The sequence below is a fragment of the Atractosteus spatula genome, chromosome 5 (assembly GCF_055471065.1).
Source record: "Atractosteus spatula isolate fAtrSpa1 chromosome 5, fAtrSpa1.hap1, whole genome shotgun sequence".
NCBI classification, from domain to species: domain Eukaryota; kingdom Metazoa; phylum Chordata; class Actinopteri; order Semionotiformes; family Lepisosteidae; genus Atractosteus; species Atractosteus spatula.
The window spans coordinates 49,818,391-49,844,240 of NC_142710.1; the positions used below are offsets into that span (position 1 = coordinate 49,818,391).

Here is a 25,850-nt window from a genome sequence, read left to right on the forward strand (position 1 = left end):
TAGAAATGATCAAACTGGTTTTAAGTGTGGTAAATTTAAAAATACTTCCTGCTAAAATACAGAATGCATTGCAGTTAAGACAAGTTAAAAAGGGAAAACAATTTAAATGTAATTTTACATTTAAAATAATTCTTTAAGCAATATAAAATGCCTTAAAACATCGATTTACTCCATGTTTTCGTGTAACTAGTAGTCTTCATGGATACAAAAGCAGTACATCCTAAGCTCCTGTTTACAAGAAAGTCTTCACCCATTTTGATACACACTTTACATTAAACAAATCCTAACATTTCTTCCTAAGTCATGATTAATCGTAGGATAAACGTACAATTGTAAACACGGGTTAAGTATTAGTTTCCCTCCACGTCACTGCAAATTCATGAAAGTCCTTATATTTCAGGAAATTTTAAAAAACAAAAGGTGAAAAGTAAAGACATTTTAAAGTTGTAAATTTTATTGTTTCAAAACCTACAAGCAAAAACGTTTCATCAAAATCTAAAGTTCAAATAGACAGCACATTCTATAAGGCTCAAACCCTAAGAGAACACAAGGCACCATTCTGTTCTGTAAAAAAAAAACAGTATGATAACTCCAACAGAAACCACTATTATATTAAAGACAAAAATCAATTTGTGTATTGTAAAAGGATGGTTTAATAAAAGGATAATTGCTTCATTTGAAAGAATCGCTTTTATAGCTTTATGTGCCAAACATTTGATTTTGTAAAATATTACTAACATAACATTGTGCTTTAGTGCATTTTCACATTGACAGACCTGAGATACAGAAGAACAGGCCTCATGACTGACTTTAATCAACCTTGACAAATGTATTTGGATAAAAATGCAACATTCGTGGCCAGAATACATTTAAAATAGTATGGATTTCTTTAAGAAACATTTTTGTAGAACTTCAGACTGCACAAAAACAATACAACAAAAAAAAAACTTAAACCTCTCTACCACTGTTCTTAAAGAATATACACTTGCTGAACTAGAATGGGGGTCTAGCAATAGGTCTGGCAGGACAAGTGTACATTCATATACTCTCATGCAGCATTCTACCATACATGTAAAACATCACCTCTTTGGTTACAGAGTAATTAATGTACAAACTACCCCGATTTGTAGTCATAATACAGGCATTTTGGAAGTATATCAAATTATTTTTTTTTTAAAGTAATGAACATTTATTAGAATTTGCAATACAAGTGTCTCCAAAAACATTTGAAAACCAAAAAAGTAAAAAAAAAAAGATTACAGCAGAGAGCAGACAACAAAAATGTTCTTCCGGTTGCAGAACATGTAACAGAAGGAAACGGCAGAAGAATATGACCTGCATTATGAAGTACATGATCTGGGTGAAGATGTTATCTTGGGGGAGTTTCCAGTAAGGTAACCTATTTATTCTACGTGCAGCACACAAAATAAGAGGAACTTTCCAGTATAGATCATAACCATAAACACATAATATGTAATATTCCTTAAATTAGAAAATTCTGGTATTCATTCTATATGCGCTACAAATTGTCACAAGTGTCATTATCTGCTCATCTTTAAACATCTGCAGTTTTACATTTTTTGTTAATAAAGGATATTTCACAAATTCAAATATATACATAATAAAAGGGTTAGGTTTCAGCAAACTTTGTGTCAGTTTTTAAGGCATTGAACATTAGGTGCTACATGGCTCCCACAATTAGGTAATGCAGTCTCAGGATTAAAAAACAATAATTTAGGTGAAAACTAAACATGGACAAACCTAATGGACTATTTACAATAACTACATAAGGAGTACTTACTGGTGTCAAAAACACCAGTTGCATTGTGAGATAGCTTTTTAAACTTCCTAATATCACAGCTTAACAATGAACTTACTTCTGGTCTGAAAATCATAGCAGTACACTTGACATGAACTAGAAAATCATTAAGTGTATATTGAAGATACTGTTGGAAAAATATGTACAATCAATTGGCACCACACATAGAATAAACCGATATACCATACTGTTAACACAGTAGACAAAAAGAAAAACCCATACAGTGCAACTGGAATAATGAAAAAACAGTGCAGTGTCTTTCTTGAAATTAAAATAATTGGAAGTTCTTCAGCTGTGAAGTAAACTGTTTTCATGGGACCAAGGAAGTATCCACATTATTGAACACTCTAGGAATGCTTCAAGATTATTTATGATTGAAAGCAAAAAATGCAAATGAATACAGATCAATTAAAAGAAGCAGATTCTTTGTAATGTGCACTTCTGGTTTAAAGTGTTAATTTTAAAACACCCCTTGGATCTCTTACATTGCAAACCAGTAAAACCTTTTCAGTAAACTGCAGATGAAGAAAATGCCAAATGAAATAATATCGAAAGCACTTAAAATTCCACTACCTTCAAGCATCCAAATTGAATAAAAGCTTTAGTTTTCTCCAACTGCTATTTTCTCAAGTTACTGCAGTTAATGAACAAGTGAAAATATGAAACATGCTTTCTTTTGGGGTTTGGATTACAGGATGAAGTTATTTAAAATATTTTTGAAACTATCTTACACTTTATCAGCAGAGATGGTTGTTTTTCTTATTTTACCACAAATAATTTCAAAGTGAAGAAAAAAACTCTACCGTAGTGTGTAGGCTATGAAGAAGTCCAGTCTGGTTTCTAAGCTCAACTCACAAACAAAAAAGTGGATACACTTCAAAATAGAGAGACAGTAGTGAAATAATACTGTAATTACTTTGTTATCATGTGATATTCACACTGAAAAACATGTAATTACATAAACAATTGCATGACCAATATTGTAAATGCATTACGTAAATTTTACTTTAGCAATGTGTATTACTTCAAGTTTAAGAGTGTATCTACATTTTTAAATATTACCAATATTGCACTGTAGTTACACTTTTTAATACATGTAATTGCACATAATAATCCTATGACTGAACTAGAAATCACACTGTAAGTGGAAGCTTATAGCATGGTATTCTATATTTGCAACTCGTGTATGTTAATAATTACGTAATGCTGTTACACTATTGGTCATCTGATTATGTAAATAGATGTATTTCAAAGTGTAAATGCCACATAATTACAGGGTACTGTAATTACAGTGTTAATACACTGTAATTAATGTCATTGTATTTTGAAGTGTATCCAAAAAACTGTAGACTTGTACAGGACATTAATGTCTTGATCGCCCTCCTTCAAAAGCGTGATGCTCCTCATGAGCTGAAAAAACAAAATAACATTCAGTTTTAAACTAAAATAACACAAATATTTAATTTTAATGCAAAGATAAAACTAATAAATGAAATACAGGGTTACATTCATTTTGCAACTTTCTGTATAACTATATGCTCACCCTGGCTGATTGCTTGCTCATTTTATAATATTTTAATGGGAAATTAAGTAGCTTGTTAAATGTTTAATATTTTTAAAAAGCTTCAATTTTTTTTGCTTAACAAGAATCAGAATACTGTACTTTGTTAAATAAAAGCATTTTATGTGAGACATTTGCTTCACAAAAGCCAAAACCTTTGCAGGAAATGTCAGTTTAAATTCCACAGACATAGATAATGCTGTGTTCAATATACTTACGTTTATAAAATACAGCTTTAAAAGATATGTGGGGGAGAAGCTCATGGATCTTCCCTAAAATATTAGCTTCACTTGCAAAAGAAGCATTCACGTTCCATACTTGAACAACGTCTTCTCGTTCCCGAACACTAACACTGACACCAATTACTTCATCTTCTAGAGAGAGAGAGATACTGACTGTGAGCATTGTATCATTTCAGGTTCACTGTAGTGTGCAATCACTCATATGACAGTGTCTGAATTCACAAAACTAAAAAAACTCAAGCCCCATAACTTTACAGTTTCATAAAGCAGATATTTCAAACTTGAAAAATAGGAACTTAAAAAAAAAACAAAACATTTTTACTACGCCTAAAATCATGAAGTATTACAGGACAGCAAAAGGTTAATATTTGTTTTTAAAATGATAGTGATTTTCCATTGTACTCCAGGACCTTCAGAAGCCAGTAGGCATTTGTATTTGTAAAACCACATTAAAAATTAGTTCTTAAACAAGTGTTCTCCTTTTAAAAGTACATTTTCCAGGATTTTATAAACAACTATAAGGAAAATGTGACTAGAAGGTCTTTCCAGTAAGAGAGAATCACAAACGTAGATTCACAATCGTTCACTAATCACCTGCACTGTTATTGAAATATCTGCTCAAGTGGCCTGGAGTGTGGCTGGAATTTTACTGAATAATGTTATTTCAAAATTTCTGAAATGTATACAAATACAATATGCATTGGCAGTAAAATAATTCCATATATACCAATAAAATATATACAATTGTATATTGTAATTGTATATAATATATTTATTAATTTATATATATATATTATATATGAAAGTTGTAAATATTGTAAATATAAAAAGTTGTAAATATAGAACAGGAAATATCTGTATAAACCACATCCACCTCTCCTGCTACAAAATACAACCTTACAGGATGCACAGGTTGTATTTTGTAGCACGATGATGTATTGTTCAGGCAATTCAAAACCCAAAATCCTAGACCAACCCCCCCGCCCCCTACTGTATGTTCATAACCATCACATTTATATTACTCTCTTATGAAACAAACGCCCTTTTAAAATGTTATTTTTCTTTTACCTGATGCACAGTAATCAGCAAACTGTTCTCCAATGGTGGCAAGTAACAATTCTTTCCAGACTGCAGCCTGAAACAAAATACATACAATAAACACTTGTTTTTTATCCACGAGGTTAAAAACAAATTTATAAACAAATACACACATACAGTGCTTTCTTTGGGAACTTTCATCTTCCAAACCCCACCTTTGGCATTACTTTCTTCTTCCCTGGAAAACAAAAATTACAACAGAGAAAATGTTTCAGACTTCCAGATGGTAAACTTTATTTATGGCTTAATTGTTAACTATTGTTAACAATGTCAGCTATGTGGTGGGGAAATAAGTTCAAATTTTATTTACCTTTCTAGTGCAAAAATGACAATAGTGCAGAAGTCTTACCAAAGGGGTCGTCTTTCCCCACGCATTAGGTGATAACTACACCTCAGGGGCAGGTTTGTCACTGGAGGGATGTTATTGTAGACACTCCAGAAGCTCTAAAGAAAGATTTTAATGGTAAGATAAATAAATTCCAATTTGTTTTAGCTTCCTATTAAAAAAAGTTTAAAACTTTGTATACAAGCTGCTTCATATACGACTATGTACGTAAGAAATTGAAAGATATACGTTTACTTTAAAGTTGGTTTAATCTGAGCACCACAGCAAACATTTAAAAAAAAAAAATTGCTTTTGCAAACACGTCCGTGTTGAGTTTAGCTTGTGCTCAAAAGTTTTCTTATGACAGTTCTTTGACTCTCACATTTTTTAAAAAAACACTGCAATGAAGTAAAGCTCCACCTCAGGTTTCACACACAGTAATTGATGTATTTAGTAAATGTTAGTGGTTTTTCTGCTTGCTCGTTTGCTAGCCTTTTGACTTATTGTTTCTCAAAAGGTTATCACAATGCACAGGAACACAGAGTTGGTTTCAGATAAAATTCCTGGGGATTACATGATATGTATTGATTTTCTATTTAATTAACCATTTTCTTCTTGTTTGCACACTTTGGACCCCCTCCCTTGAAATCCACAAAGAGTTACAGTGCCTTGATGTACTGCAGGTGTTTGCTGTCATTAACATGTCATTAACCAGGATGATGCAGATTAAAATGAGAAGACAGGGCAATTTACTATTAGCTATAAAGGCTTTCGAGCTTACATGTTCTCTTGCAAAGTGGTAAGTGTTTCTTTTATAGGATACACTACCTCTTTTGGAAATGACAACTGTCTCAGATCATATTATTTTAATGATCTGAGTCACAGCTACCGATTTTCAATCCAGTGGAAGTACTCAGAAGGAACTTTCTGTCTACAAGCCTACATTCTGAATGTAAAACAATTCATTCCTTTTTATTTTTGTGACATAAACAAACGTCAAAATTGAATTTCAAACCAGAAAACTATCCAACTCATTGCAGAAACACCTTCGAACCTAACAATCCTGCTCACCTATTTGCTCTTTCTTAAAATACAAGATGTATTCTTACCTGTACTGTCTGTACCGTGTAGATCTTTTTAAGGTTGGATTCACACTCTGCAGCTGTTGTTCCAGGTAATGACCTGAGGAAAAAAAAAATCTTCTTTACCACTATTAATCAGCATAGGGCAATTCTGTAGTCAGTGTAGTTCTGGCTATACTGTCGTGGCATTTAGTGTAAACCTTCATTTGTCATATGTGGCTCTGCAAGAAACGAGAATGAAATGCACGTAGTGTGTGCTTCGAACAATACTTGACTAAAGCATCTCAAGTTCTGGCACAACACCACAGAGAATCAGAACGATCAAACTCAAGAGAAAAATACTGATATTACAATGTCATTCTAACTGATTTATAATACTTTGGTATTTGTAATACTTGTCAGTACTGGTTTAGGAAAATAGCCTAGACATATTAATGTTGCAAGGAAACAAGAATCCCTTATTTAAAGAAAATGATCTGCTAGGAGAAAACAATGCTTTGCTAGGAATATTTTTTTCACACTAGGGGGCAGACTTGCGCACATATTAGTTGCGCACAAAACTGAACTAAGCAAATAACGAAAAACTTTTCTTTTTCTTCCTTTACAATATAACACAAGGTGTGTGAACACATTGACTTAATGGTCAAGTGAGGACAGTGTCATTTAGAATGTGGAATATTTACTGTGCAGATATAAATAGGAAATGCCAAATTAACTGCAGTTCACAGGAACATGAGATATTGATTTATTGATCAATCCAGTTTGTTAACAGGAGGGAATTCTCTTCTAGATAAAGCTCTCAAACACTCTGGGTGGAATTTCAAAAGACTGAAAAAAAAGAAATCACAGGTCAAAATATTGGAGATCATCTAAGCCAAAAGAGGGGAACTTAGTGATCTAAAAAAACAATTACACTAGGGCCCATTACACAGATACTACCTACATCCATCCATTTTCAGTCTGCTGTTCCTGGTAAGGATCAAGGCAAGAAGCCAAAGTTAAGCCTTCAAAACATGGACTAGCTAATGCATATTAGCTTGAGGTCCAGCAAGAATATCAGTCAGAATGGAAAATATAGGCCTGGGCCTAATTATCTCAAATACTAAATCGCCTTTAAGTGTGCTTAAGAGGACCTTACCTTTTTGAATTGTACAACAGAGTGCTCTGCAACATCTACAGTATATATTATTAGATCATCAAATACACCACAAGAGGGTGCTAATAAAATGTTAGAAACAAGAGTCCAGAATTCACTAGCCTCATTTTATCATCTGTAACGGCCATAACACTACTAGTTTTTGAAGTACACTTTGTCTTACTCACAGGGCTCATTATTACGGTCTACTTCAGTTTTATCCCACGATGGTTCTCAAGTGAAATGTGGACATTCTAAGGGAAATGTACTGTTGCGGAGCTTCAGCTGTCTGTCTATCTTCATCACAATACACACAAATCCATTCCTCACACTTGTTGTACTGCATCTCAAAGGAAACCACTGTCTACCACCACTAAAGTGCAGCAACCCACCCAGACCACGCAAGACAGCCATTGTGTGTCAGCAGGCCACTAAACAGCAGTTCAGGTGGAGATGTGAGAAATAACCTCTTTTGAACTGTAAAGAATCTTCAATAGGCCAGACTGAAAAAACCTCATGTTGATTCAGTCAGAACTTCTCTGCTCTTAGAATTAGTACCATGAGACTTCAATAACAAGCACTCAGGAACTGAAATTTACATCTCATTCATGGCACCTTGTATAGCACAATGTATATCACCATAATGGGGCACTGGCTTGAAAACTCAGGTGGAGAGAGAAAGGAGCCATCTACTTCTCTACAAAGTCCTAGAACTTTAGGCAACCTACGGCACACATACCCTTACTGGCATGCCAAGGGATTTTTAGCAGGAATAAATGACTAATAAACCACAAAGAAATTAAGTTACAAAAAAAACAATGCTTGACTGTTCTGAAATTCTCAGCAACATGCTATCTAATGAAAGCTAATTGGTGTAGAAGAAAATGATTCACTTAGTTTATTTACTACATTATTTTTAGCAGGGCTAGTCTATTATTTTCACAGGAAAGCTCACAATCTTTTTTTCACCTCAGAAATATCGCTAGACTACACCCTATGCTATCACTAACTGTGGCTGAAAAGCTGATCAACACATTTGTGTTCTCTCAAATTGACAACTGTAATGCTCTACTCGCTGGGGTATCTAAATCTACTCTGAACAAACTGCAGTATGTCCAAAATTCGGCAGCCAGAATCCTGACCAGGTTTAGTGCAAATGATCACATTACTCCTATCCTGGAGTCCTTGCACTGGCTTCCGGTCAAATTCCGTGTAGACTTTAAAATCCTCATGCTCACCTGTAAGGCTCTGCAGGGCTTGGCACCTCAGTACCTGTCTGAACTATTATCGCCCTACTCCCCTCGCAACCTTCGCTCTTCTAATTCTGCTCTCCTTACTGTCCCCCAAGCCCGTCTACACTGTATGGGTGACAGGGCCTTCTCCTGTTATGCTCCCAAGCTCTGGAACTCTCTCCCCAAGGATATCAGAGAGTCACATTCTCTAAACTCCTTCAAATCCAGACTCAAAACCTTCTTCTTTAGAAAAGCTTTTACTTAACTGGTTCCATTCTTCACCCCTCTGCTTTTCTTAGTACCACCATCCACAGTCTCCTCTGTATATTGAAATTGTGTTTTATCTTGTGCATTCTTTTTATTTATTGTTGTTGTCATTCTGTAAAGTGCTTTGAGAAGCCACCTTTAAAGGCGCTATATAAAATAAAGTTGTTTTTAATTATTATTATTATTATTATTCCTACAATTCATGCTGCTGCTAACATTTTTCACTGTTAATTGTCAAGTCAAACATTTTGGACAAAACTGCAGTTACTAGGAAAGCAAAGTTAGATGTCTTCTCACTTCAGCACCTTTGGAAAGATTTGGTTTTGTTCAACATCAAGACCGTGCTGTTTGTGCTCAATGTTGTGATAGAGTTGTCTGTTACACATCAAGCGTCCAACAACAGTTTCAGGCAAAACACACACTTTACACAGAGAAGTCTGAGTCTATCAAACATGCCATAGTGAGGTACAGAAAACAAAGCATTTTTACTAACTCCTGTGGAACTCAAAGTTTCAGGAAACATCTGTGAAACAAACTTGAAACTACTGAAAGAAATCACAGCATCTCTATCACGACCTGCTGAAAGTCTGCCACTGAAATTTGACTGGTTGAAGAAAGTGGCATTTTCACTGCTCTTAGCATTTGGATCAATATACAGTGCCTTACAAAAGTATTCAGACCATACAAATCCTACATTGAAATTTTGTTCTCTGTAATATTTATATTTCAAAGCACTGAAACTCAAAATTATTTTAATGTGACATTGTTTTATGTTAGAAAATATTCTTAAGAAAAATAAAAAACTGAAATATGCTGTTTGTATTCAATCACTGTGTTGCAGAAGCTCTAAGTTTACACAGGTGAAAAACAATTGCCCTAACGAGGACACAACTGCCTTACAATTGGCCTCTACCTGTGAATCATTAAAATAACTGCCACATTTTCTGGATAAAAACCCCACAGTTAAGGGATCATTAGTTAGGTTGTGAATCTGAAGGACAGCTGCAAAAATGAAGACTAAAGAGCGTTCCAAAGAAGTTAAGAGAAAGGAAAACAAATGCATAAATGAGGAAAAGGGTACAAAACAATATCCACGTGTTTGGATGTTCCAGTGGGCACTGTTGGTTCGATTATCAGGAAGTGGAAGCTACATCAAACCACTCAGACACCGCCTAGAAAAGGTTGTTCCTCACCCTGCAGTCTATGTGGGTCCTAATGCCCCAGTATATTGACGGGGACACGATACTGTAAAATGGCGCCGTCCTTCAGATGAGACGTGAAACCGAGTCATTAAAAATCTCAGGGAGTTCCTTGAAAAGAGTAGGGGTGTTAACCCGGCCTCCTGGCCAAATTTCCCATTGGCCCTTACCAATCATGGCCTCCTAATGATCGCCATCTATGAATTGGCTTCATTACTCTGTTCTCTTCCCCACTTATAGCTGATGTGTGGTGAGTGGTCTGGCACACTATGACATCCAGGTGGATGCTGCACATTGGTGGTGGTGGAGGGGAGTCCCAATTACCTGTAAAGCACTTTGAGTGGAGTGTCCAGAAAAGCGCTGTATAAGTGTAAGCAATTATTAATTATTATTACCTCTGTGAACAGGTATTTTCACACATAATGTCAGTTCACTGTCCTTCCCGTAGCTGTTAGCAACTGAACACCCAGAGACTTGCATGCTGCTCAGCAAGGGCAAGGATCACGCTGAGAAGTGCATATTATTTTCTTGATTTTAGATATGATATTTTATTATTGCTCAAAATGTAAATGTGTGTATTATTGACATTAAAAAAAGTATTAACTGCATGCAAATCTATAAAAACAAGTGCATGAGCTAACTCTTGGCACGTCTGTCTTTAAAGGTTGATGACCCGTCGATCCTTTCTTTTAAGATGGCTGCGGCTACGTAAAAAAAAGTTTATGTATAAGCAAGCTGATGTGTGTACATGACAGGACAGCAAATGCAAGTTTACTCAGCTTTAGAAAGCAATCATAAATTGCCCTGCTTTGTGTTTGTCTTTTAAAGTCTTCACAGAAACCTTTAGCAGTTCATACTATTTGAAAATTACAGTTCAAGAAACATTCTGATTAATACAAATTGAGTTTATTGATAACAAACAAATTGAAATTGCCAAAAATGAACTGAAAGCCAAGGCCAAGTATCTGCAGACCTTACGCAATGTACGTCTAAATTGCAGAAAGCAACAACAGGGTACAGGAAGATGTAAACGTTTACGCAGCTACCTTGATCTTCAACAGCAATGAAACGTCTTTAACTCAATGAAACGAAATAATAATAATAATGATAATAATAATAATAATAATAATAATTTTATAACTTAAACAACATATCTTTATCACACAACGATTTTTTTGTAAGTTACTCCTAATTTCTCTTAAATGCCACATCACACCTGCCAGCTGAGACTGGTACCAGCTAGGAAACACACTGAAATAACAGATCCATTTAATCATTCATAACCCAGCTGGAACAAAACCTTGGGCACCCGTGGCTTTCCAAAACAGCAGAAAATTTAGCATAGAAGTCTGTCACTTCGTAGGAGGGTGGGGGTGACTTCCAGGACTACAGCCATTTAACCACTGCAGGTGTCCTTAAACTACTTTCCTCTACAAAGAGGATTCCATGTAACAGTGTGACATAAAAGCAACCTGATAAAACCACAATACAAGGCATGAAATCTGAAACAATAAATAATTTATGTTACTTCAATTTTAGTGCATGCAATAAGAGTTTTGAGTGTAATTATGAAATGCAGATATGGTGCTAAAATTCCACAGAACAAAGCATTCACAGCTGAAAGTCTGAACAACCCCATCTAAAAGACTACAGCAGACTGAAATGTTAATACTAATTCAGACTAACAAAGACCTACTTTGTAGACTTAAGTTTCATTTGATGTTAATGAACACAACGCGAGGACGACCAAAACAATGCTAAAGACAAATGTAAAAGAAAATGTATGCAAGCTGGGATAGTGAAAGATCATTATTTGTCAATTTATCTATTGGTTCTGGTTTTGAGTGACTGTTTTTCATCATAATACCTCTTTAAAACTACCAAGAGCTGGATCGATTTGATGATTAAAAACAAAAACATTAATCATCGTGTAACAAGAGTGGTTTGCCTAACATTCATATCTTGGCTGCACTGCTTATTTCATCTGTATTTGCAAGAGAAACACTGCTGACAGGAGACATCGATCACTCGTTCCCAAATCTGTTTTGTCTTATTTTTCAACTTTCCAGCTATACTCATCTAGCCTCCAGTGTGTGTCTGAGCTTTTGATTTTCACCACGTTGTACAAGAGAACTGATGACAAACATTTCAACATTCAATTTCTGTATGCAGGCACACTGTCTGAAACACACAACCACAGCTTTTCAGATTCAAACAATTGATATGATAAAAGTATCTCAAACACAGGTATAACTGTATACTTTTGTACTCATTGGGACACAGGTTGCTTAAATAATAGTAATTTCATTTTAAAGGTAGGTGTGTTGGTACTTTAATACACTGAAAAGCAGAAGCCAGTCAATTCATAAAGCCAGGTTGTACTGAATAATGTGGGCTTTAGATCTCATGACTCAGTGATAGAAAACTGACACTGAGGTTTATAGGGAGTTCAGAGTAACAGAGGAAAATATTCTAGGCAAACAGCAGTACTGAAACATGATGCCTGTGCAATCAACAGACAAAAACAAAATCAATTCCTGGACACATTCATCCCCCAGTGTCCAAAGTCATAGTTAAAGATTTTGAAAATGCAGAAAAACAACACGTCAGCTCTGTCTGGTGTTGTTTCACATTGCCCTCTGACAACACATTAAGATTACCAAGTAGTGTTACAAAGACATACTTATCAGTATTACGTATACCTTTGAACAGAAAGTTTAAAATATTAACAAAAACAGTCTGTTAAAATATTAAAGTCATACTTCAGGCTCTGTTGCAAAACATAAGGAAGTTAAGACATCAACTTGTTTTTTTTCTGAAATTATCTGAAAGATTAAGTATGTTGCCTGAAGACGTAAAAAGACTGAACTTCTATGAGCACCAAAGATGACAAATTTGGGAAAATAATAAAGTATCATTCAGTGGATTTTTAAAAGTACAAAAAATGTATTTAGTATTTTGAAGTACACAACAGTGTTGGCCAACACTGAGGGACAATTGTTGCTAAGTGGCCCAATGGTTATGAAATAAAATGATTATTAGCAGCGGGTAGCCAAGTTAACTGCCAGATTTGAAGCTGACTTGGAGGAACATGTCAAATTCCACATTGAGAAGAAGGAAGAAGAAACAAGACGCTGTGGCTCAGCTTTTGAACTCTCTTCAGGTGTGAGACAGAGAGTAAATTGGCAGGGACAAGCTTCTCACAGGAGAACAAAGGACAAAGACGAGAACGGGCACACAGGTAAGAGAGTGTCCAAAACAAAGGGAGATCCTGAAGAGAGGTGTGAAAAGCTGAAATCTGTAAATGAATGCCAAGGATTTAAAAATCTATGGAGATGATGCAGTGTGCCACACCAAGTAAGACATGTGACTGCTTTTTGTCCCCCCAGTTGGAATGAAAAGCTTCGCATCTAAAAGGCTAAATCAAAGCAGAGTTACAGACGAAGCATGGAGAGGTTAATATCATGCTGAATGGTAAAAAGAGAAGATTCCACAGTTGAACCGCTGCATTTTGTCTTATGTCTTTCCGTTTGTTAGAGAGGACTCAACCTCTACTTGACCTCTGTAGCTTGCATGCTGAGGGATCTACTCACTACTTAACCTCTTTAGGATGCAATTATGGCCAAAGAAAACACAAGCTACTAGCAAAGCTAGACTCAAAAAAGTGTACATATTCAGCTAGACTGAAGAATTTATTTTCACCATGAGAGTCAAAATCAACACCGCATTATTGGCAAGACCAAAAAAGATGTGGTTACAAATTGTAAAAAGCACATTATCAATACATAACGCAATATTGTCTTTATGACCAAGAAAAGAAATGAGTAAAGGAAAAAGACGAAAGGAATTGGAAACCTGTTTTCTTTAAATGCCGAAGGAGGGTTATTAAGAAAATAAGAGAATTATTTTAGTAAGTTACTGTTTAAACAGAGAAGCATGCATACTGCATCATGCCACCTAGAAATAGCAACCAGCCTGACATAAGAAAACATCAGCACATTTTTGCCATGCTAATCTTGAACTTTCTGCTAACCTCATTCCCCGAGACAGATGGTACTTTAACATTATACAAGGTACAAAACAAATTAAAAATGATTAGGAAAAGAACACTGAGCTCTTGATTTCTGACCCCTTTTTTCACCAGTTGAAGCAACTTTGCAGAGTTATCTTCTGTCCAATCATTGGAAATATTTTTTGCAAAATATACAACTACATGTCTATTTTTATAGTAGAAATGCAGTTATTGACAGAAAAGTGGATAGAAAAAAAACCCATCTTTTGTTTTTAAAAATTATTTTAACTTTTGGCTTTAACATGCATCACATTCACAATTACAGACTGATTTTCAACCTATAAAAGTTCTTGTAGTTTTTGCTAGTTGCACAACAAAAAGCATAATTATTTTAAGACTTCAAAATAAACACTTATGATCATAAACATACAACATTTTGTCCTCTGATTTATGATCTATAAAATATTCAGTCAAAACATATGAAGCACTTCCAGAACGTGGTCTAACTTCATTGCTGAAGCTAAATCCATCAGATTACTTCAAAACTGGTCTTTTCAAGGAACACAATGGACTAAGCAGCCACCCCTCATCTGCAACTTCTCTTAAGTGGAAGGACATACTAATCTAGCAAGAACAAAATGAAAGGTTAATTAGAGAGGCTGTGCATCTTGCTTGGCCAAATGTTTTTATAGCCTATTGGCTATAGCCCTTTAAATGAAGACTGGGGGGATGCCAATACAGAAAAACAGAAGAAAATGGTAACAAAGTTATAAAAACATAAAATATTACAAAGAGGATACAAACAAAGGGGACCAATAGGCCTATATAGCTTCTATGGTTGTTAGCAATCTAATGATACAGAGATCCTGAAAAGAAGCAAGAATATCAGCTTCCACACTGCTGTGTAGGTTGCTCTAGATTCCCCACAAACTTCTATGTAAAGAAGTCCCCCCAGTTCAAAGCGCTTCAGATCGCTTCCATTGGAGTCCTCTAGTTTATCCTTCTCCGGTGATGCTGAAGAGGTTTAACGGGGTGACTCTCGCAGCACCACTGGAGTACTGATTCTTCAATCAGTTAACCCTCAGAGACCTCTCTTTTTCACACTTCAATCTTGCAGTTCTTTCGGCCTGCGAGTCCAGGACACAGCTCAGCTCAGCTTGCCCGTCTTTCCCCTTTTCCCAATGCGAAAGGTCCGACTTCAAACACACACAACCGACACTTGCGAAGCCAAGGGACTTTAAATCGGGCTTTAACCATTCTGGTACACGACCAGACAAATGGCATCTATTTAAACTCGGTCCGTTAGAGCGTCTGCATCGTATTTGCAGAGGGTCCTAATTAGCTCAACTTACTAGAAAAGTCCCAGGTACAGTCTCCTTAACAGGAGAAAGCACCAGTTTTTTTTTCAAACCATCTTACAAAACTCACGTTAGAGTATTCGAGCAAGGTGGCATACATGCAACAGTTAAAATTAGTTCTGTCTGCATTACCGAATAACGCACCACTATGTCAACAGAGTGCTGACAGATTTAGGCTGCATCCTTTTTGATTTATAACGTACTTGCAATACACTGAAGGCTTGAGAGCATTTAGGCCTGAGTACATTCTTGGGCTTGCCTAAAAGCACCCCCAAACAGTTTTCGCTTCATGAAACGGGACTCGGTTTGGACCTGAGCTGCTTACATTTGACTGACAAAAGCAAAAACGAAAATCATTTCTCGGGCTACAGAAAGCTTACACTAGTTTCATCGGGGACTGGCATGTTAGGCCAACACAAACTCAACTGAAACGAATTTCCTTCTATTTGCGCTCCAAAGTCCGATTTTCACTTTGAATTGTTGTTCGAGGCACTCGCACAGGAAAACGTCGATTACACCGTTAAAACAAAAAGGCATTTCCGACTCACTTATCCAGCCAAAAAGTCCACGGAGAATGCAGGGGGAGCGCTGTGCCGTCCTCGTCGTTGTTCGTGATGTTTTCCAATTCCGTCTCGTCGATGTGGATGTTGTTTTCTGGGTTGCTCGCCGGGCTGTTTTGCGTTTCTGCGTTCATCTGCAGGTCGGGAGCTGCAGGGACCGCCATTTTTCGCTTTCTTTGCACTGTGTAAAACCAGTAACTGAGAGTTATTTTCACAGTGAGAGTAATACTTCCACGTCCGGAGGCGCTGCCGCTGACTCACCGCCTCCCTGCCGCGTCACCACCACAACAACAGCGCGGTGACGTCATCCCTCCTCTCACCGTGAGCTCCTGGCTGAGCTCGAGCCACCGGGCTACAGAACGCAGGCTGGCTCGGGGGGTCGTCGACATCCTCACATTGCATCCATTCGTGAGGAAGCTACAGTACATTCTCGAGTTACAGAAGACATTTGTAGGGTTTTTTTTTCCCACCTGAATGATATGCAATAAACGGTGCGCATGGACATCAGGGTAGTTGTACCGCATACCACTAACATCCCTTCCAACAGTCCAAAACACACATTGTAAGCATTTCACTCCTTTAAAAGTATTCATATAAATCTCAACGTAAGCTTTCGGTAGAACAATAACAACAAGCGTGAGGCCTCATATATACGGTAGAAAGATCACCCATTCTGAAACTGTCTCTTTGACCGGCTGAATTAAACAAAACTCATGGAGCTGTATTCACAAAATGTTTACCTTTTTACTTAATTACACCCGAAGAAGGCTTCACGTTGTTTTCTTTCTTCTCTTTTCAGCATGGAATAAACCTATTACTTTTTCCTATAATACAATTTAATAAAATGTGTATAGTATATTTTAAATCGCCTGTGTACACATACTGTATAATGATCAAATAATCCCCTTTGATTTTCTGTCTTTGAAAAGAAAACCAGATATAGTTATATTTTACTTTACGGTAGCTACTGGAAAGTGAGAGGTAATGCTATTACTAGTAGAGTGCTTTGTCTTTTTTGAAGAGCTGTGCAGTAATCCACTTTGCCAATCTTGTCACCGATGTGAAGTACAATACAATCAATCACGTATGAGTGACAAGAACTATATTGTATTGTAGAATATTGACATTCACTTAGACTAATCACTGTGCTCGAAGAGAACTGATTAATCAGAACAAAATGTCTGAATACAAATCGTGCTATCAGTTTGATTCATGTCAGTGACGTAGTACTGAGGACAAAGTAAAAGTAATTTGGCGGCTCCACATTTTTATTACTACACAATTCTCTGGGAAAAGTACAGGGCAATTTGGGAACAAATCTTTAATCACATAAAAGGTAAGAATATTATAACAATATTAGTCCGTTTGGTAGTTAGTTAAATTAGCCATGTTATATTTTAAACACAGTTTTACTTTTATTTGCTCTCTGATACTGTACTGTAACATGCGCTTACTGCAGTATATCACATTAAAAGTACAGTAAAGTCTAGTAAAGCACGATGGTAGTTACCATACTAAACTAAGTACTTGACACCAGTCACATCACACTAAAACGTGCCCCAATGCTGAGATTACTTTTTCTACTGTTGATTAGTTTATTGACTCTGATCCGGAAGACTAATCAGTGTGATCAAACACCTATCGGCACACATGATTCAAGAAATCCCTTCTTTTACATTTTTATTTGTGTAATTTTCTGGCAAGTGGGTAAATGTAAGTGCTGTTTTGTGAATAACTTTTTAAAAATAAAAAGTGCACTTGAAATATTTAATTCAATCTGTATGGAACTGAATATAGGTTTATACCTACCGAAAAGAACACACATTGTACAGTATTATAAAATTGTATGCGGTAATTGCTCTATGACGCCACCCAGTGGAAGGAAAATAATCACCTTTTTGACATTAATATGAACGTTGTTTTCAAAATCTTAGAAAATGATTGCACTTTATCTCCCTCTTGAAAAATTAAAGTTGAGCTCTTCAAGGCGCCTATCCCTTTAAAAATAACGGTGTTGGACTTTTTGTAAAAAAAAATATAAACGTGCAACTTGTTCAACGTTTAAATTGTATAAATCATCGAGCGATTTGAGCAAGTGATGAAGACGGTAAAACATACTATGAATCATTTATTTCCGTGTTGTGCTCTGCGGCGGTGTGGCATGTAACATTAGCACTGTATCTTTAAAAGTACAGTTGTATAATCTCGAGGTATTTGGGTGTGGGGCTGAAGTGGTCGCACGAAATAAGCTTTTTTCCCCCCTCTGCTTTCCTTTTTGAAAGAACAGCTACACTGTAGGCGCCCTATGCGCGGTCCAGCGGATTGATGATAACGCGCTGTTGTACACGAGCAGGAGGAAGGAGGCAGAAGAGTGAGAGGGATACGAATGATCTCAGTTCTAATTCTGAGCTCCATCATATTCCATCAAAGCCTTCTCTTCTTCGCGCAGCCTCAATCTCCCCTTAAAACCATCCTATAGCGAAGACCCGTCACCGGAAGTTCAGCTATTTGACAGCTTCAAAAATAAATAAATAAACCGTAGTATGCATAGGTTTTTACCGGACTGGAGATGTTCCCATCTTAACTACTTGAACATTTTTAATTGCGGTTGATGAATGCGTTGGTTTACAAACTTCCCTTCTTCCGAATTTTATTATTCGCCTCCCAAGGCGAACGAATGGATCAAAAATAGAGCACCAAGAATGAGAAAAATGCTACAGATCTGTTTTTCCAAATCGTTTTTACACAACCGCTTTTGTATGACCACCATAATATGAACGGATATAAACAAAACGAGCTGCTTTATTTTTTAGAACGCAGAAAAGCCGAGCAGAAGATTTTTTTTTAAATTGGAAGCTCGTCTTACATTGTAATGAAGAAGAATAAAAAGACATGGGTAATTGTGACTTCATCGCGTTGTGTGATGGAAAGAGAAGGGGCCAGTTTCTTTGTCATGTGAAAATGAAGGAATGCGCTGGATTGGATTTTATAACGAATCGGAACGATTTTACTTCGTGTATGCTACATTTGCAGGTGCTGAACCCGTAGCAATGACGCACGCATATTTGTGTTTTGTTTTTGTCATCTTTTTATTACTATATTGACGGACTGAAAAAAAAACCTCGTGTGTGTTTTTCTGGGATGATAGAGGCTGCGCGGGTGTCAGTTGTTTGGTTGCATAGATGGCGAACGCAACTGAGCTTGGAGAAAGCAACACTTCGCTCCAGAATTATGCCGTTCGGGCTTCTGCAGTGAAGCTGGCATCACTCGGTCTGATCATCTGTATCAGCGTGGCAGGAAATCTTCTACTTTGTTTGCTCATATTGAAAGACAGGAGCTTGCATCGGGCTCCTTACTACTTTCTCTTGGACCTTTGCCTGGCAGATATCATTAGATCTGTTGTGTGTTTTCCCTTTGTGATGATATCCATCAGCAGTGGTTCCAGCTGGACATACAGCGTAATCAGCTGTAAGGTCATCGCGTTTGTGGCAGTTCTCTTCTGCTTCCACGCAGCGTTCATGCTCTTCTGCATCAGCGTAACCAGATACATGGCAATTGCACATCACAGATTTTATTCCAAAAGAATGACTCTCTGGACTTGTGTGGCTGTAATCTGCATGGTCTGGACGCTCTCGGTGGCGATGGCGTTCCCCCCGGTGTTTGATGTGGGCACTTACAAATTTATCAAGGAGGAAGAGCAGTGCATTTTCGAACACCGCTACGTCAAAGCGAACGACACGCTAGGTTTTATGCTGATGCTGGCTGTCATCGTGGGAACCACACATGTGGTGTATATCAAAATGCTTTTCTTCGTTTACGACCACCGTAAGATGAAACCGGCTCAGCTGATCCCTGCTATAAGCCAAAACTGGACCTTTCACGGACCGGGAGCTACTGGACAAGCGGCCGCCAACTGGATAGCGGGGTTTGGAAGAGGTCCTACTCCGCCCACGTTAGTGGGCATCAGACAGGCTACCCATAATCCAAACAAGAGGCTGCTTGTTCTGGAGGAATTCAAAATGGAAAAAAGAATGGGCAAGATGTTTTACATCATCACCCTTCTGTTTCTTTTGCTCTGGTCCCCTTACATCGTTGCCTGCTACCTTAGGGTGTTCGTAAAAGCGAGCTCCATACCCCAGGTCTATCTGACTGCCGCTGTGTGGATGACATTCGCTCAGGCGGGTGTGAACCCTATTCTGTGCTTTATATTTAACAAGGAACTGAGGATTTGTTTCAGAACCCATTTCCCTTGCTGCCTGAGCACACAGACGCCGATGGAGCCATATTGCGTTATATAAGTTTAATATTACTACTAATATTAGTTTGAGATTTTTATTTGAACTGAGATGCAAAGTACTGCAGGAATTCTTAATAACCTTTCAGAGATCCCAGAACGAAAGGGCTTTTCCTGGCTTGTTTTGTTTGTGCGCATGTGAGCGTGTATTTTTGTTTTGTTCAGTTCAGCTATGCAGACCGATCTCGGATCTCCTGGGGATATTGTTTTAAGGCCATATTTTTGCAATAATTGAATGGCAGATTCACAATAATTGTGAAGAAAACATATTTTTTAAAAAGATAAGTCTATTTTTTCAGTATTTAACGCGAACAAGAGAAGGATTGCAGTAGGAGGATGTTTGAACTAAGTGTATTCCACTCCAGTTGGAAGAGCTACAGTATTCGCTGGATGTAAATGTTGTACAGATAATACTTACTGCTATTATTCTTTCTCCTTTTATTGAACTATTCCTTTTGCTAAGATTATCTTAAATTCGTTTCAGTGGACAAAGTAACAACAATGAGAACAAAACCTTTGCAAACCTCAGTTTTACTTGTTTTGCTATCTCATATTATAGATTTTTTTGTCGGGAGTGTATTGACTAAAATGCTTCCTTCTACATTCCCTATAAATGTACCATATTTTTTATTGAGGGTTAAGAGAAAATGCTGGCTGGTAAATACTAATGACTAAAAATGCCTCAATGCTGTAGAAAGTTGTACATTTGAAATGTTTTTACTTGAAAATAAACATTGCGTAACAAAGTCCAATGAAATGTTTTCAAATTTAGCAATGGATAAAAGATAACGTTATTTCAGAGGAAAAATAAGAATTCAGAAAAAAATATAAATGCTGAAATATCTTGACAAGAGCATGCTAGAATCACTTTCAGAGTCTAAAAAGTCAGAAATGCTTTTATTTTCAGAAAATAAAAGATATTGAGGAGGTGACAAAATATTAGAGATAAAATGGTATACATGTAGAAAACAATAGGAATTCTATTATTGTAATTAGATTATAGCCTCCATGTAAAGGGTAGGATTTGAGCAGTTCCCACAGAAATTGCACAGAGATACAGAAATTAAGTCTGGGATGAGTGATGTCCAGGTGGAGACTCGGGTTATTGATCAACAGCAGGTAGAACAGGAGGCTGAAGGCTGGAAACTCTGCTCAGATACTTGACAAATATTCAGCATGACTGCTCCCTGGCAGTTGATCAATAACCTGAATCACTGGGGACATTCCTGCGCCAAGGTGCCAAATGCTGCTTTTTAGTCTGAGCAGTTTCATTTCATCTTAAGTAAAAACATAATGTATTTTTAAAGACACATTCATGTGACTACCTATTGTATTTGTTTTCGGCTGCAATTCAAAACAAGGGTAGTTCGTTCTACACTCCTACATCCCTCTGGATAAAGAAGTACCTACTGCTCTGGGTTATCTTATTTTGTTTATCCTGTCTCATTCTTGGATCTAATTCCAAGCTACAGTATGTGAGGATTACCTTACACTTGCTGTGAGGTCAGGACGTTTTGCAAGATGTTGACTTTTGCTCTGCCAGTAGCTAGGAGAGGTGGCTCATGTTCATTCAGGATTCAGTTTTACCACAAGGTAATTGTCATATGACCAAAATATTTAATATGACTTCCAAACATTCTAAACTTTCTTAACTATGATTTCTTAGTATATAGTGACTGAAAATGCGTAGTCTATAATGGACTGACTAAAAATGCTTTTTAAATTGTACAATTTGTGAATATTCTGTACATTTCTGCTTGACCATTTTTTACATTCTCTGTTTGAACTGATCATAGTAATGTAGTTATTAGGTTGTGAAGCTGACTTCAAGGAATGGGTAACCCCCCTAGCATTCCATCCACAGAGGGCATGTTATAATTAACTGAAAAACTGAAATTAAAACTGGAATGTAATACATTAAAGCATAAACACAATTGTGAAGTATCTTCGAAAATTGGAACATTAAAGACATTATTTGTTGTTCCAAGGCAGACAAAATGCATTAAAATTCCATTTAAATTGCAAATTGCATGCTTTGTATGGCTCACCCGCACTAATGAATGGAATGAGCCCATACTTTTTAAAACGCTTCTACCTTACTAACTTTTGCTTAAGTTTAACCATTTCAATGCTTAAGAATAACAATAGCAATTTATTAATAACAAGTCTACTCATAACAACATCAATCACCATTTAGAGTCACTAGAGTAGCATGACTCTGAATGCAATTTGTTACTCTTGTTAGATCTAGTTTGCTGAATTTTATTAGCATTTTGGTTACATCATAATTTTAGGAAAGGTGATGATTTAAAAATGACCTGCTTTTTATAAGACAAAACAGCAAGCTGTAATGAAAGAGTTCTTAAAAGCATGGTTCTTTTCTTACAGAATCAGTCTAATTATAGCTATGAGTCGTATTAATGCAAATCATGGCTCTGGAAATAAAGCCTGTTCACAATGATTTATCTGCCACCCTGTCCAGTTTCCTATGGGGCCTCTTCCTTTTGTATATGGGTCTGTGAGCATTTTATCTTAATCAGGGAGGTAAGATTTTTTTAGCTGCTATAAAGAGATCACAGTCCAGTGGGATGTCTGAAGCACATCGCTGAACATCATCATAGGATGAATAATCTTGGGACTCCACTGTGGTATTTGAAGCCAGTGACTTGTACTTATTTTGAGAAAATAAGTTAACTAGAGCCCGTTGCAGCATTTTAGCTGAGTTACGCTGTCAAGTCTATATAGTCTGACCTGATGCAAAACAGTCACAGAAAGGGAACTGGATTTATATTTTCTTCACTTCTTTACAGTCTACATAGAGATATAGCCGGTACTTATATTTTTGGCTTTTATGAAATTAGATTGAAACTTTCTCTCTGTCACATTTGACAAGACTACATTTGTTATTTATTGCCAAAGTTATATCTACTAATAAGTTCAAGGCTTTAAGATTTAGTTGACAAGCAGATGGAATTTATTGTAGTGGTAGAAATATATGTTTATTCTCCTGGAGGGTGCTAGGCTAAAGTAGCACCAAATTCGATTAAGGAACCTTGAGCTCAACATATGCTTGAAAAACATGGCTTGTAGATTTTAAAATTTGTCTATGTGCTGCATTGGTAGTCTGTATTTGCTAAGTAGGTTGGCACCACAAAGAACTCAAATCTGAATTACTGGTAACACAAAAAACATAGGATCTGAAATAGTTCTGGAAATCACCACAAATGTATATTGCAAATGTATATTTCGTGATTATGTAAAAACATGTGCTTCATTCATTATTACAGAAGATGTGCAAAGACTAATGAATGCGTTTGATATGGATATTCATATTTGTTCTGGGGTGCTGTGCTGTTGAAAGAGATTGACATTCTTCATTTTCATGTTCCCATGGAGTTTATCAATTAAAGGACTGTGGAATGGTTTTCAAAATGTCCTGTAGCACTCCCCACAAATCTTCTTGATTGGTTTCCCTTTAGCCAATCTCAGGTTCCATGTTTCGTCCAATGTCTTCAATAAAGGTCATATCAGGACTTTGAGAAAGCCCTGATATCTTTGTAAGTGCTTTGTCAGTTTCTTTACATTCCAAATAGGATTTCACTACACCTGATGTATTTTCAGCATCATTGTCATGAAACTCTGCCAAACATGATGTTTTACTGAGGGAGTTGCACATAAGATCAGAATCTGCAGCTATCTGTTGGTGATCAGGGTACCTTCAATTTTATTCTCCAACGCTCTTGCTTGACATATAGCTCCAAACATGTACGGTGTGATCCATGCATCATTATACAGGGCTGTTCTGCACCGACTCTTATACAATCCCTCTCTCCAGTCTGCCTTTGAACAAACTGCCACTGAATATAACCCAGCAGCGCAGACTGGGGCTCATCTGATTTTGCAGATCTCATCATCCCACTGTTTCACTTCTGTTGCCCATTTCAGTCTCTTTGTTGTGTTGCTTCATCTCAGCAAAGGTTTCTGAACAGCACCACGTGCGTGAAGAATGTTTTGCACTGACATATCTTATTGTTCATGATGAGACAATAATACCTAATGGATCGTTTTGTATGCCACAGTTTTCTCAGAGGAACTTTATATTACTTTCAGATTGGTCGTTTCTAAGTTTATTTGCAGCATTGGCAATGTTTATTGTCAGTATTATCATGTTCACTAACTCTCTTCAGGGTCTTGTATGTGCTACTAGGTGAGATGTGAAGCTGGCCTGTGATCTGTCAGCAGAAGCAATCTTTAGCTAAAATTGATGGTTTCTGTGAACTGTGCTTTTTCTTCTCAGGAGCCATTCTGTTCACCACAAGTTCCAACCTCTAAAAGGTTTATCCCAGTATTTATATAAGGTTTACGTTGGTTTGACACAGTTTGATGATTTTTCAAGGAAACAATTATAGTGTGCCACTTTAACATAGCCCTGCATTAGGCAATATAGCATTTTAACCAAAATGATATTATCATGTGTACTTAGCATTATATGGAGGCTTTTTGTCTTCTTTCCATATTTCCCAATACTGTACATTAGATGAATTGAGATGCATATTACTAATATACACTAGAAAGAGTCAGTGTTTTCATACATAATGTGTATATACTGTAATTATACAGTATGCCATTTATACAGTATACATAGTATATGGCATTTGTAATTATATTACATTGAACATACTGTAGGTATGACACATTATGAGATATATTATGAGGACATCAGTATGCTATAACTGCATACTGAAGCAGGGGTCTTTGTGAAAACCAGTCTAATAAAAATGAAAGCCCTTTCTATGCTTTTATATTGAATTATTGTATTAGCATAAACCAGTCAGGCAAAGCTTATTACTGTTTGCTTGGGAATTCACATCACTGAGTAATAGGATGCTGAATAAATGAGCTGAGGCATCAAAAACAGCCTTATAATGGCATAAGGGCCATGATTACCTAAAGTTGTACAACATATGGGCATTAACCTTTCATTCAGTAGGAAATTCCACTGTGTTACACTTCTTGTGCCCTAGGGGGCACAATTAAGTTCCTGTCAAGTGATGTTTTTAAAGTGAAATGAACACAGAACGTATTTTAATTAAGGAAACAATTGAACCAAATAACAAAAGGTTGCCACTGTTTTCAACTGAATTTCCACATATACAGATGCAATAAAACTTCAGATATCTTGACTAATCCCAATGTTCATAAGGTATATTGTAATATGATGAATATAGAATCAGAATACAGAAACTATGTAAGACAATTTTAGTGTATGCTTTTCAGTGACTTGGCCATCTTATTTGGTTTTATTTTGATGTTGCCCTATAAGCCTATGTAATTATACACATGACTTATGAATCCTAAGCTACATAGTGAAAAAATAACAAGACTTTTCATAATGACAGCACTTTAATATTATGTAGATTTCTATAAAATTTTACATGGATTTGGTTGAGGTACAATAAATCAGAATGCTACAAATAAATGTATTATAAATGAAAACATTTTTCCAAGTGGGTTGTGTTAAGAAAACATACAGTGAAAATAAATCTGCTACCAGGACTATATTGAGTTTTATACACTTATGTTTGTGCTGGTGAAATGGAACCAAAGTGTATTCAACAAACTGAAATTTGTATTTTCAACAATGTTAATTCCAGAGGTGTACCATA

At 36.5% G+C, this 25,850-nt stretch overlaps 2 protein-coding genes across 2 annotated transcripts; one reads left to right on the forward strand and one right to left on the reverse strand.

Moving 5' to 3' along the window:
- Positions 1-433: 433 nt before the first annotated feature.
- Positions 434-16,174, reverse strand: eif4e3 (eukaryotic translation initiation factor 4E family member 3). Its single transcript, XM_088917246.1, has 7 exons — positions 15,879-16,174; positions 6,155-6,227; positions 5,070-5,164; positions 4,838-4,898; positions 4,691-4,757; positions 3,599-3,754; positions 434-3,229 (listed from the first exon to the last, which is right to left on the reverse strand). Exons 1-7 carry the CDS (start codon positions 16,052-16,054, stop codon positions 3,183-3,185), a joined length of 675 nt encoding a protein of 224 aa, XP_088773372.1. The 5' UTR covers positions 16,055-16,174; the 3' UTR covers positions 434-3,182.
- A 2,260-nt stretch (positions 16,175-18,434) lies between these two features.
- On the forward strand, positions 18,435-20,936 carry gpr27 (G protein-coupled receptor 27). Its single transcript, XM_088917909.1, has one exon. It carries the CDS (start codon positions 19,073-19,075, stop codon positions 20,186-20,188), a length of 1,116 nt encoding a protein of 371 aa, XP_088774035.1. The 5' UTR covers positions 18,435-19,072; the 3' UTR covers positions 20,189-20,936.
- The last annotated feature ends 4,914 nt before the right edge of the window (positions 20,937-25,850 follow it).